The 14,848-nt window shown below is 40.8% G+C and overlaps 1 protein-coding gene across 1 annotated transcript; it reads left to right on the plus strand.

The window, feature by feature from the left end:
* Window positions 1-14,295, plus strand: LOC115011803 (aconitate hydratase, mitochondrial-like). Its single transcript, XM_029437035.1, has 18 exons — window positions 1-63; window positions 2,571-2,713; window positions 3,208-3,466; window positions 5,215-5,307; window positions 5,532-5,690; window positions 5,822-5,972; window positions 6,808-6,912; window positions 7,001-7,092; window positions 7,513-7,618; window positions 8,851-9,008; window positions 9,141-9,214; window positions 10,421-10,532; window positions 10,747-10,929; window positions 11,200-11,295; window positions 11,801-11,992; window positions 12,574-12,706; window positions 13,389-13,510; window positions 13,927-14,295. The coding sequence occupies exons 1-18, from the start codon at window positions 28-30 to the stop codon at window positions 14,056-14,058; spliced, it is 2,346 nt and encodes a 781-aa protein (XP_029292895.1). The 5' UTR covers window positions 1-27; the 3' UTR covers window positions 14,059-14,295.
* The last annotated feature ends 553 nt before the right edge of the window (window positions 14,296-14,848 follow it).

Raw genomic sequence — 14,848 nt, forward strand, 5'->3', positions numbered from 1 at the left:
CGACACTCATCTTTGTCAGTGAACAAAATGGCGTCTTACTGTTTGACTGTCACTAGGCTGCGGGTAAGAAAACGTTATTTAACTTTTATAGAGGTTTTAAATGCCTTCCTATTATTTACACATGTGACAACAGATATGTAATGTCGTGTAGTTCGGCCGCCATTGCTTGAGTTTGACGGACAGCGCGTACATGTAGAGTGCGCACCGAGCCGCCGTCAGTCAGGTCACAGTGTCCTCGTTTGACTCATCACTGCGACGTATTGTAATGGTTATAAATTACGACCGACCATACAGTAAACAATACTATATCGTGTTGTTGTTAATAGCAGTATCGAATTCAGTCAACATCAACTGAATAGTGTCTACAAACGGTCCTAGGTGGCCTGATGTTTGCAAGGTGATCGCAAGGTTACGGAGTTTTCTCTACACCCACTTCATGACAGCTCGCTCCTGACAGCTGGGAGTGATGCACAGCAGCCTGCTTCTGATCTTGTGTTGGGTATTGGATCAAATCACATAGTATATAATTATTTTAAATAGCACAGGGCCCTCGTTAAGCAAACGTATACAATAGGATGTAAACACAGATAAGCCTGCTGCTTATAAAGGAACATGCAGCCTATACTTAAGTCCAATTTTGAAATACTTTAACTTTATTTGAGTATTTCCATTTTATATTGCTTTACACTTCTACTCCACTACACTACAGAAGGAAATATTGTACTTTTTACTCCACTACATTTATATGACACTTATAGTTACTAGTTACTTTTATGTAAAATAAAATAACAACATATGCTATGCCTATATGATATGTTGCAGTACTATACTGTTACTCTACCTAATAGTATATCTAAAATTGGCTCTACATTACCAAACATTAAAATGCTCCTACATGTATTAGTGTATTATTGTGGTACTGATAAAAACAGAATAATATTCTATTATGATAAGACACTGAGAAAGTGTAAAGAGTTCTTTAACTTTTGATGCTTTAAGTACATTTTGCTGATCATACTTCTCTACTTTTACTTAAGTAACATTTTGAAATTAAGACTTATACTCATAATGGAGTATTTTTAGACCATGGTATTTATACTCTTCTATCTGAGCACTTCCTCCATCACTGCTTGTAAATGATGGACTTACATTTGGTTGTGTTGTCTTCTTGATGAGGTCTTCAAGCTTCATTCATTTATTATCCCAATATTTGTATTGAAATTTCAGAATATAAATAAAAAAACAATTCTCCCAGATTATGTCATCACACATATAAACATCACATTTGCCTTCATCCATTACACTCATAAATAAATATCATATGGTATAAAGGAGAACATAAATACATGGAGAATATGAGAACATATCTGTGATATTACTAGATTCACTAGTGGGCTTGAGTTGTTTGAGTTTGAGAAATGACATTCCCTCCTTCAGCCAACGTTTATGAGATGGTGCCATCATGTCTTTTCATCCCACAATGTCTGTTTCTACTAAAGAAATACCTAAAAACTGACCATATTTAGCTTTAAAACAAAAATATCTTTTGTCAATGGGACAAACTGGACACAAAATCAACATTTTCTGGAGTAATGAGAAAGGGCCTCTGAGCAATTATTCCACTGCTGCTGGTGTATTTACACTGATCTTGTTTGTAGTTAACAGTGCTCCTCTGATTTACTTTGCCTGTAACTCTAATGTTCATACATAGTAAACAGTGTAGCATATCAGACTGTCAGTAACAGCCTAGAGGTTGAGACTATCTCCTGAAATATGAGCTGTATAAACTTTCCCCCAGTTTTCTCTGAGCACAGTGACTTTCTCCTGAATATCAACACTGAGGGTCAAATATAAGTGAGCAGAGCATCCCTCATGTATCGCCTGAGGTTATTCATTGGCATGACATATTTTAATCCAATTCCCATAATATAGATTCCTTTGCCAACAGTTGCAAATGACATCAGCTAATAGAAATGGCTCAAAAAAGTTGAAGCGGTGTCAAACATTCAGTCTAAAATGAGGTTTCTGCCAGAATTTTGATGTAACAGTTGTGTATATATCATATGTTTTACTCCATAATAAAGCTTTACATTGTACATTTACATTAAACATTCAAATTCAGTCTTCTCAATAAAGCCCCCCCAAAAAACTTTAACAAGGCTGTTACTTTGTGGCAAAGCCATATGTCAGAAATGGGTTCAGTGGGACATTTTTGTCAGCTGGAATGCAGTGGGATAAGAAACAGAATTAACAATGTCTGATCAATTAAAATAAGCTTTGTTCAGCTCCAGTACTGATCTTGTGGAGGGGCTCGGCACATTCCAAGTCCTCTTTCTAATCGGATGTCGATGTTTAAACAAACTGACCGAGCCTTTTGTGACCAAAATGGAGGATTCTTCTTCTGTCTTTCTATACGCCACGCATTCTATTTCTTACTGGTGCCACTTGCAAGATTATGTTTTAACTATCGTCACATGTTGTCCCCCTCTTTGTCCTCTTCGTATATAACTCAAAACTTAATGTGTTTGTCCTAAACTGTAAAATAAAACTCTCTGTTTCCTCTGCTCTAGCTGGCCCTTGGAACCGGGGCAAGGCGTTTACATGTCTCCGCAGCCTTCAGCGCCAAGGCCAAGGTGGCTATGAGCCGCTTTGAGCCCGGCACCAGCATTAACTATGAGAAGATGCATGAGAACATCAACATTGTGCGCAGGAGGTCAGCAGTTGCCCTTCTCAGAAATACACATGAACATACACCGAGTCCTTGTTGAGGACAGTTTGGCTCATGAGGAATGGCTGGTGTTTATTACAGCTGCACAGTTAATCTTGTGACATTTACAATGTTGAGGGCCCACAGAGCTAACTTTGGACGGCTTGGTGTTCCCTCTTACTGAGTTTACCACATGCTGTAATCCTGAATAGCAAAGCCTTATGTGTGGCCGTTATATGACTGTTAGATGAGCAGTTGGCTCCCAAGTGTTTTCTGTCCCGATAAGACATGGTTACCTGTGGTGTTCAGGGCTTTTCCATAATTCTCGGCATCAGACGAAATATAGTACTTTTCAGAAGTGAGACACAACACACAGAAAGACTCTGCAGGAACACTTAAATAAAATAAAAAAATATATAGGCTTTTCTTTAGCCAAATTCATCAAATATTGTAGTATCTGACGCTACTAACACTCCGTTTCCATTTATCCACTCCACAAGGCTCAGCAGGCCTCTCACTCTGTCGGAGAAGATTGTGTACGGTCACCTGGATGATCCAGCAGGGCAGGATATCGCTCGCGGCCGCACCTATCTGCGCCTGCGTCCAGACCGCGTAGCTATGCAGGACGCCACAGCTCAGATGGCAATGCTTCAGTTCATCAGCAGTGGTCTGCCCAAGGTGGCGGTTCCCTCGACCATCCACTGCGATCATCTGATTGAGGCTCAAATCGGAGGGCCTGAGGACTTGCAGAGGGCTAAGGTGAGGACAGACAGAGCACACACACACACACACACACATGTGTGCGTGTATGTATGTGTATGTATATATATATATATATATATATACACATATATATACACATATATATATATATATATATATATATATATATATATATACACACATATACATATATACACATATACACACACATATATATACACGCACACATATACATATAGCATATATATATATATATATTAATATTATAGAGAGAGAGAGAGAGAGAGAGAAGGGAGGAAGAGAGAGAGAGAGAGAGAGAGAGAAGAATAGAGAGAGAGAGAGAGGAATTAAGAGAATGAGAGGAAGAAGAGGAGAGCAGAGATAAGGAAGATAGAGGAGAGAGAGAGAGAGTAGAGAGAGAGAGAGAGAGAGAGATGAAGGAAGGAAGAGAGAGAGGAAGAAGAGAGATATAGAGAATATATAGAGAGATAGAGAAGGCATTCTATATAATTAAGGAAGATATATAGAGATAGAGATAGATATATAGAGAGATAGGAGAGAGAGATATAGAGAGAGAGATAAGAAGATATATAGATAGATAGAGAGAGAGATAGATATAATAAGAGATATAGTATATATATATATAGATCTAGAGTAATATATATATAGATGATATATATATATATATATATAGTAGATATATATATATATATATATATATATATATATATATATAATATTAATATATATATATATATATATATATATATATAATTAATATATATATATATATATGGTATGGTATGGTATATAAATAGGGTTGACTGACAAAACATCAAAACACAATGTCAGGCTGATTTCAGGTTAAGGCGACTAGAGCTGGTTCAGGTTTTTACACACACACACACACACACACACACACACACACTGATACTAACAACAGCAGAGAGGCAGCTCTTAGCCTATATGCATCCATTACAAACCTCATAAGGTTCCTTTATTGTGTTGGCAAGACGCAGTTATAGAGAGACTCATCAGCTGTGGAAGTTTCTCATCTGGCTTTTGGCTCAGTTTGTCAATTGAGCCAGTTTTTGTCAATTAACACGTGTGAAGTAGAGCCAATAAAAAAACAAACAAAAAAACTAGCCCCATGTTATACGTTTTGTTGAGTTGTGTGTTTGGTCACTTGTTATGGCGATGTACTGTATCCCCCCTTTTGAAGCATGACTTGACTTTTATCCAGTTTTAAGCCACATTTGTACCACACACGTTTTAGATCTGAGTCGTTTTTTAAGTATACATTAACCGGATGAAGGATTTTAGTCATCAGACTTCTGGATCTTAAGTTATCAGAGAAACAAGCTGAGCAAACGTTAGCGTCAGCTGAACAGCATCGATGAAACACTGATTTTTAAGGTGGATCTGCTTTATTCAGTGTTTTACCGGTTTGTTTTGGAGAGTAGGCGACCTCTGCAGATCATTTTGTCTCCCAGTAAAAACATCCTAAAAGATGAACAACTTCCATGATTCGCTACTTCAAGACACCAAACATTTTTTTATTGAGAGACCCCTGGTGACAGAAAATGACTTATTGTGCGTGTAAACAGTTTTCTGTGGGTACGATAGATACCATGTGTTGGTTCAAATTATGGCAGTTTGATCAAATTGTTAAATTACAGGATTCAGGATTACGTGCTGCAGCCAAGTTTAATATTTTATGGTTAATCAAGGATACTTGTTTATCGTATATGAAAATAACTACTCCTCGATTACTCTTAACACAGGAAGTAAACGAGGAAGTGTACAACTTTCTTTCCACTGCTGCTGCCAAATATGGAGTTGGCTTCTGGAAACCTGGATCAGGGATCATCCATCAGGTACAGTACACTGATTTGTAATGATGCTGTAAATGGCTTTACTAATGTAAATGTGTTTTGCATATTGTTATTTTTCTTGGATGTTAGATATTGACTTTGCAGAATAGATTATGTGTCCTTCCAGAAAAAACATTTCCAGAGAAGTCTATTTCGAATAGCGGTCAGTTCAAAAGTCTCAAGATAAAAATGTCTGACTGACTGTCATGTTCTTTTTGTTTGGACAGATCATCCTGGAGAATTATGCCTATCCTGGAGTGATGCTGATTGGTACAGACTCCCACACTCCCAATGGCGGTGGCCTGGGCTCCATCTGTATTGGAGTGGGTGGAGCTGATGCCGTGGATGTCATGGCTGGAATCCCTTGGGAGCTCAAGTGTCCTAATGTGAGTTTTTGTCATCTGATAGCTTGTAAAAAAATAAATAAATACATTTTTGTTGCATTGGCAGTTTCATCCCTGTTTTCAACAACTAAACGTCTCCACAACTGTTTCTATCCGTTTTCTTTCTCCTGCAGGTGATTGGAGTGAAGCTGATAGGAAGCTTGTCTGGCTGGACCTCTCCGAAGGATGTCATTCTGAAGGTGGCTGGCATCCTGACTGTGAAGGGCGGCACTGGAGCCATTGTGGAGTATCATGGGCCTGGAGTTGACTCCATCTCCTGCACAGGTAAGGATGAGCTGCATTACAAGACTTTAAAACGCCGGTGAAAGACATTCCCTGTTTACATGAGAAAATCAAAGAAAAAGACAACAGTGACGGCTTCAACTACTAGGCCTGTCACGATAACTACTTTTGTTGGACGATATATTATCCCAGAAATAATACGTATAAATTACATTCGTGTGATTTTGAGACCCTTTTATGCCAGTAAGGATAATATAATAGCATAATAATGCAAGTATACCATTTCAAAGAGCAATTCATTCTTAATAATATTCAGACATTGGAATTATAATGTGAAAAATAAAACATAAACAAATGAATTCCAAATTACAAAGAACTGTGTACAATCTACAATCTGTTTAAAAATGATTATAATAATTACCTCATTGTACCAGAGACATTGTGACGCAGCAGAGCAACCTTATGTTTTTCTTTACATTTCACACAAAAGAAATCAGTCGATATGTATCCATTACCCTGTAGTTAAAACGATCCAGTTAAGTAATAATTAACAGTTAATAAAGCCTATGTTTCCAAACCCTGCATAACCAACTGAATATGCACACAGTGAAGCTGGCTACCATCTGTGTACGTGACCAAACCCTGCTGTTTATTCTGGCATCATGTTGGCGACTTATTTACTTAACAAACACTCACGTAAACCCAACAGTCAATATCAAGGTCATGTCCTTATGTTGTACGATATAGTCAATAACGTAATTGTCGCAATAGGCCTATCAACTACCATCCATATCTTGCTTGAACAGATATTACGTACGTTTCAACTTTAGTGCAGTATGTTTTACTCTAAGGGTAAAATGAGACTTTGATTTTTCAGGAATGGCCACTATCTGTAACATGGGTGCTGAGATTGGAGCCACCACGTCCGTGTTCCCCTACAACCACCGCATGAAGACGTACATGGAGAAAACTGGCCGTGGAGGTCAGTCTCTTACCGTGGGTCCGTCTGTTTTAGTCTTTATTCAAAGTGTCTTACCAACAACTTCGTCTCCTTCTTCATTCCCTGTCAGAGATTGCCGCTGTGGCTGATCAGTTCAGAGAAGACTTGGTCCCAGATAATGGCTGTGAATACGACCAGGTCATAGAGATTAACCTGAGTGAGGTGAGTCAAAACATTTTCACGAGTCATGTAATGCAAGACATTATTATCGGCATGTCCCAAATCCAGACTACATACTCATTATTTACTGTCTGTACTAAATACTAGTATACAAATAAATTGACACACTATTTTATACTAGCAGGAAATGATACAACATGTGCAACGTTCAAACTGAGTTTAGGATGTCCAAGCAAATCCAATGCTTCAGCATGTTGCTGATTTAAATATGTGTGTGTTATGTTAAGACAAACATGTCAACATAGAAACCTGTTTGTTAAAACATTCATTAAAGAACCAACATGTACAGATATCATTAAGAATCACTGACCTACCAAATCTTGCTTATGTTGAGTAACAGCTTTCGGGAGGAGATTTCAAGTGCTGTCCACTAAAAAAAACAACAACTTCCTCCTCTAACAGTTGAAGCCACACATCAACGGGCCGTTCACCCCTGACCTGGCCCACCCTGTGTCTGAGATCGGGGCTATGGCTAAGAAGAGTGGCTGGCCCCTGGAGGTTAAAGTTGGTCAGTATCTGTGACACAACTGTATTATCTTAGAACTGTCAATGTTTTTAATGCTTTGTCTAGTGAAATGTGATACTTCTTTCTTTGTTCCTACGAGCTGCGTTATTGACCAGATATGTCCAGATCCAGTGGTGGGCCGTCTCTGCTGGCCTAAACATCAACAGAATAAAAATTTAATTTTTATATATATTTTTTCCACAAATATGTATTAAATGATTCCCCATAGTCTATTCTCTTCATTTCATAGCTTTCCTCTTGGTTGCGCTGCTTCCAGCCTCAGATCGAGATTTGGAGGTCTGGCCTTTATGTTTTTAAGCTTTTATCCAATCATATTTCAGTGCGCGTGCGCGGCGCGGTTTCTATTTAGTTCTCTCCCTCTCCTTTCTTCCGCTCTGTAGGTGTGTGTGTGTGTGTCAGCTGCGAAGCCCCGCCCTTCGCAAAGCGGAGCGAAGGAGAGAATGTGAATGCGCAAAGTAGACGGTAAAAACTGAAACGTGCACATAAATTAGATTAATAGCATAAGCGTTTAGTTTATTTAATAAAAGAGACCTGTCAATGTGAAAAGTGAGTTGTGAAAACAAAAAAATATATTTTTAATTCGATAAAATAAAAAACACCTTGAATTTCAGGCAGGGGGCGTGTTCGGCGTATCGTTCGGGAAAAGGGTTTGTCCGCCACTTTCAAATCACTAACTACGAGCGGTACCCCGGCTCACAGCCTCCGAGAGGCACTGCACGTTGTACTGCTGGGAATGCCGGCTATTTACAACTAAATGTTTCGTAAATATTAATATAACTCTGTTGTTAAGGTGATGCAACGCCCGGTTATACTGCGTTTCTGTCTAAATGTATAGTTTCTAGAGCCATGGCGTCATAATGATGGTATTAAGAGGTGGAATAATTCAGGTAGGACTGTGTAGGACATCACTGAAGGCCTAGGTGTGAAATGCACGGCCCGCCACTGTCCAGATCACATTACAGCCCCTGTCATGTGGCATTTCAAAGGTGCTTACTAGAAGCACTGAGCGCAATACAATTCCAATCATTAACATAATGAGTAGAATATAATTAAGATGATAAAGATGGATAATTACAGACTTAATTGATTTTTGTGTCTTCTCCTCTTCAGCAAATTTTCCTCTCATTCCATATGCAAAAATGTATGAATATTTCCGATCTGCCACTGTAGCTGTATACTCATTCAGTCCTCCTTACAAACATTGTCTCTTGCAGGTCTGATCGGCAGCTGCACCAACTCAAGCTACGAGGACATGGGCAGGGCGGCCTCTTTGGCCAAACAGGCTCTGGATAAAGGTCTGAAGTGCAAGGCCCAGTTCACAGTCACTCCTGGTTCTGAGCAGATCCGCGCCACTATCGAGAGAGATGGATATGTGAGTCTCGCCAACATTAATCTAGTGACCCGTAGCATTTGGGCAGTTCAGTTTTTATTGAAACATTAGACATTTATACAGTTGCGTGTGTCTGAATGCTGCAGGAAATGATTTATGTTGTCCCTCCTTCAGGCCAAGATCCTGAGCGATGTTGGTGGAATCGTCCTCGCCAATGCTTGTGGACCTTGCATCGGACAGTGGGACAGGTATGCACCTTATTTATAAAAGGCAGAGGTATTCCTCATATAATGATATCATATCATAAACTCCCATTTCAGTATTTCCTCTTTACCAACACTGGTTCATGAAAACTAATGACTGGATTTCAATTAAATGAACTTTGAATATTTATGGTCCCCGGAGGATGAATACTACTGTTTCTGGTGACCTTTCCTCTCACACAAAGTCTCAAACAAGAAATGTCAATCTAAAGAGATGAATTCATGCTCACCAGAACTCTTCTATTTCTGAGGTTTGATAAACGTTCCTCTAGCATCAATCTGATCGATCAGTTCAGCGGGACTATATCTAGTTGAAACCGCTCCACCTCCCACACCAGCTCCAGTTCCTTCCCCGCTAGAGAAGGAATCAAACAGAAATCATGACAACCCTGGCTAAGGCCAACACTCACTGGAAATGTGTTTGACTTTGTGCAGACTACACAGGCACAGCTCTCACTTTGGTTATACAAGAACCGGATGGTGCGTAGCAACGATCCCGGTTGCCCTTATTCCCGCAGTACCCCCTACAGGACTCCCCTGGGGACACGCCCATAAGCCTTCAACGAGTCCACACACACTTTGCGGGGGAGGCTGAGCTAGTTGGCGTAGCTTGTCACTGAAATAAGAATAGTCGGTCCACCTTAAAGCTCAGTCCACCTTAAGTGAGCCTGGGCTGAAGTTGTGGCTACCTTCTTTGCATCTTGCCATCGCATAGAGGTGACCCTGTTGGTCCCTCGGGAGAACTCCAACACAGCGGCGCTCAGCCGGGGCTCATGAGTATCGATATTGTGAGGGACATCTCGTCTGCTGCCCCCGCTACCTGGCCCTGGATAAGTGGAGGAAAATGGATGGATCAATCAGAGGCCAAAATTATACATTTACATAGAATGCATATCAAAGCCAGAGTGTCATGACATTTGGATATTTATGAACCCTTTGAATGGCTCTTCCTCTAGTAAGGCTGTAAGAACAGGGAAATCATCAATATGTTGTTCGTTCAGTAATGACCCTGCAGCCACTAAAGGCCACTCGCAAGGCTTTAAAACTTCAGTCTTGTAAACTGATTTTAAACGGGTGGATCACGGCGCAGAAGTACACAGTAAAGTCTGAAGATCAAGATAAAAGTCTTGAGTGATTTGGGTTAAACGCAACGCATCAGCCTAACATGCTCCGTGATTTGACTTTCTTCAGGAAAGATGTGAAAAAAGGAGAGAAGAATACTATCGTCACGTCCTACAACAGGAACTTCACTGCCAGGAATGATGCTAACCCAGCTACTCATGCTTTTGTCACCTCTCCCGAGGTAAGGTGTGTGTGTGTGTGTGTGTGTGTGTGTGTGTGTGTGTGTGTGTGTGTGTGTGTGTGTGTGTGTGTGTGTGTGTGTGTGTGTGTGTGTGTGTGTGTGTGTGTGTGTGTGTGTGTGTGTGTGTGTGTGTGTGTGTGTGTGTGTGTGTGTTACTGCTTTTGTGGCTTTGACATTTGCACGCCCTGAGCGCCTATTATGTCATTCAATGTAGATTGTCACTGCCATGGCCATCGCCGGGACCCTCGACTTCAACCCAGAGACAGACTACCTGACTGCTTCTAACGGAGAGAAGTTCAAGCTGGAGCCCCCCACCGGTGACGAGCTCCCTTCTAGAGACTTCGACCCGGGCCAGGACACCTACCAGCACCCCCCGGCCGAGAGCAGCTCAGTAATGGTGATTATTTTTAATTTTATTAAAGACACAATAGCTAATCTCGACATTCAACAAAGCAACACAGCACTAATCCAACAGACGTTTAGTGAGGTGAGCATCCTCTGTCATAACCCAAGAGTTTAAAGCAGTACATGAAAGTGTGAACTAACAGCACGATCAAGGCTTGTAATGTGACAGTTGTCGAAACAGAAAAGTTGTCTGCCCTACTATCCTTTGAGAAATAGTTTTGGAAGAACCTTTTATGTCTTACCCTGATTTGATGTTGTTCAGGTGAACGTGAGCCCCTCCAGCAACCGTCTGCAGCTGCTGGAGCCTTTCGACAGGTGGCATGGAAAAGACATGGAGGAGATGAGGGTCCTCATCAAGGTGAGAAGTCACTAGTTCAGAGACTTCACCTCATCGTAAGCTGTACCAGACGCTACCACACTTTTTAAAAACATGTTTGATTTTCTCGTAGCCAGAAAAAAGAGGCAGCAGACACAAACATACGGAATTATATTATGAATGCAATAGGAGTCATGAAACGAGCTTCATGGGGAAAGAAATGAGATGGAGTGACATAATAAGAGAGAGACAGAGTGAAGGAGTCAGAGCAGAATGTCCATCAGCTCTGAGTGCAGCCGGAGGAGGTGAAGTGGTGTTCATACATCTGATGTCTCAGTACTGCACTGAGGTTAATGCATTAAAAAACAAAACAAGCGTTCAGTTGCAGCATTATATTGTTTTAACTGATTTTTCAAAACCGCTTGCACAAAGGTGACTGAAACTCCTGTGAATTATATAAATGGTGTAGTGTGAATTAGCCATGTTTAACTTCTGTTACTTTACATCATTTCTTATCCTCTGTATCTCTTCTCCCCTGCCGCTGTAGGTGAAGGGAAAGTGCACCACTGACCACATCAGTGCTGCCGGGCCCTGGCTGAAATTCCGTGGCCACCTGGACAACATCTCCAACAACATGCTGATCGGTGCAGTCAACACTGACAATGATGCCATCAACAAGGTGAAGAACCTGCTGACAGGAGAGTTCGGAGGTGTGCCTGATGTGGCCCGCCACTACAAGGTGAGTTTGATGGGTCGGTGACTGGTGATGATTTGTTTTACATTTATTCCTTTCATTGACTTAAATGTCTCCCATACACTCAGTTACCTGTTTATACAGTCTGATACAACAAGTCCTACTGTCACAAAGGTTATAATGTTCAGTTTTTGATCATATGGGAGGATGCGGTGCTCGTTACCCTGTATTGCATTATAGAGAAAGGTGTTTCTGATATTTAGTCTACTCATGGATATATATGGGGTGGACACAATGATAGAAACACCTGTCAATATAACGCACTTTAGTCAAACAGCACCACAAACTGCAGCCTCCAAAATGACCATTAAGTTGAATTAACAATGCGCTAAAATGGATTCAACAAAAACTTAACATTGTAAGCTGTCTGTTGTATTCGACTGCATTAGTGCTAGGTGTACCTAATAAACTGAGTGTAGATAATGTAGCATGCTGTATGCTTGTGTTGCATATTTTCCGAACAACCAATTTCCCAGTTTCCTCCATGGGACTTTATTTGTCTTCTCGGTCCTCTTCCTGACAGCTGTTTACATATTCCCTTGTCTTTGTTTAACTGTATAATCCAGGCCAATGGAGTGAACTGGGTGGTGGTTGGAGACGAGAACTATGGAGAAGGGTCTAGTAGAGAGCACGCTGCCCTGGAGCCAAGACACCTTGGAGGACGCGCAATCATCGTCAAGAGCTTTGCCAGAATCCACGGTACGTTTCCGGGCACACAGTGTAAAAAAAACAAACATGCAAATCTGTCTCTCGCATTTTAGGGATATTCTGGCATCACTGCAATTTTATGCTTACACTCAAACCGTTAATTTATTGTGTTCTGTGAAAGGTAGAGGCAACAGAGAAGCAGTATCTTAATAAGTGTGGTTGGGTTCCAGAGCAGACTGATGACTATTTACTGGCATGTTTACAGTCTGCAAGAAAAGGGATGTCTCCTAAGAGAGTCTCCAAGTTATAATTACAGTCCATTAGTGCCAGTTTGTTGTAGCTACATGTAGTGGGCAGATGTAAGCCTGTCTGATCTTTGTGTGAAAAGATTTCTTCAGATCCAGAAGCACACAAAATGAAGGCTGTCAGGTGTAGTTGGTAGTTTGCATATATTTATACAAAGCTTTCAACGTTATTTGGTCTTGTCAAAAAATATTTCTAACGGCTTGAATTCTGTGTAAATGGAACAGCTAATTCATCATGAGAACTGGCACCAATCAATAACAACCAGTCACACGTACTCGTGCGTTATTCTCCACGACCTTGTATTTCTGTGTAATCGATATTCTCCTGACAGACAAAGAGCTCTTCTCTGGTTACTTGATGGAAGTACGGAATGAGTCGGTGTCACGCCGTTATGTCTCATATTTCCAATTTTTTATCCTCTGCACAGAGACCAACCTGAAGAAGCAGGGCCTGCTGCCTCTGACTTTTGCCGAACCCAAAGACTACGACAAAATTCGCCCTGATGACAAGATTTCAATCACTGGGTTGAAATCCCTTGTTCCCGGCAAGGTGAGCAGTATTCTGCATTACTGAAACATTGATCCAAAGGACAGCTGACCTTCTCTTAAAGGAGACAAATTATGATAGTTTTCAGGTTCATACTTCTATTTTGGTTTTCTACATGTTTAGAAATGTTTACATGCTTTAACGTTCAAGAAACACATTATTTTTCCCATACTGTCTGTTTGAATATACCTGTATTCACCCTCTGTCTGAAACGCTCTGTTTTAGCGCCTGTCTCTTTAAGGCTTGTTTAAAGGGAAGGTTTCTAAATACGGACTGTGTGCATTTCTCCACGGACTGTTTGGTTCTTTCACAGTATTTATAGAGCACCTAGACCTGCTTTATTACCAAAAACCTTTTTACAATATGTGGAAAACAACTGGATAAATGATTGACACATGATCTTGTTGGCCTCCCTCCAGCCCCTGACAGCAGTGATCAAACACAGCGATGGCAGCCAGGAGTCCATCTCTCTAAACCACACCTTCAATGAGACGCAGATCGAGTGGTTCAAGGCTGGCTCCGCTCTCAACAGGATGAAGGAGGTCCAGTAATTAGTGGAGAGGAAGGAAGGCGGGGCCTGTAGTGGCCAATGAGGGGCCTTGGCGTGGGTTAAGAAGGGGGAAATGTAGGCCTAGAGAGGGGCTTCGCAGAAAGGAAGAGACGATGTGAACGGTAGATGGTAACCACACTTGTTGGTTTAGGGACAGCTGTAGTCATACTCAGTAAAAAAAAAACACACACACACGGTCGCTGTACAGATGAAAAGCGCACACACACGAGCACGTACATGCACAGACAGGATTAACTGTGAAATCACTCCAAGACGACAGGCAGAATTACACAATGCACTCAAACAAGCGCACATAACCGAAGCTTATCAGTGTGTGTCTCTGTAATAAGCAGCATCGTTCGTACTGGCAGCACTCCTCAGTCTAAAATCAGATTTGTCAAGCTCAGTGTTTCATTGAGTGTTACCCTGCAGCGTTCAGCTGACAGACAATCATCTTTCTCCATTGAACATGGTGGAAGCATTAACATAAAGCATAATTTATTATCAACTAGACTGTATATGCCATCGTGTCTAGGAATACACAAACCTGATCCAGACCCTGAATTCATAAAGTTGGATTGAGAATATTCATAAAAGGAAATTGGTGAAGCAGTGACGACTTAACAACTTCCTGCTTTAATCTATTAAACTGTAAAATCCACCCTAAAACCAGTTAATTCTTATCCTCCATTATACCTCCTCTTTAATGTTTCTCAATAGTTTCCATCCAAGCGGCTCAATAAGCTCAGAGTTGTTCAACTCGCATGAATGTACTTTTCCTTTCAATATCT

The sequence above is a fragment of the Cottoperca gobio genome, chromosome 8 (genome assembly GCF_900634415.1).
Source record: "Cottoperca gobio chromosome 8, fCotGob3.1, whole genome shotgun sequence".
Lineage (NCBI taxonomy): Eukaryota > Metazoa > Chordata > Actinopteri > Perciformes > Bovichtidae > Cottoperca > Cottoperca gobio.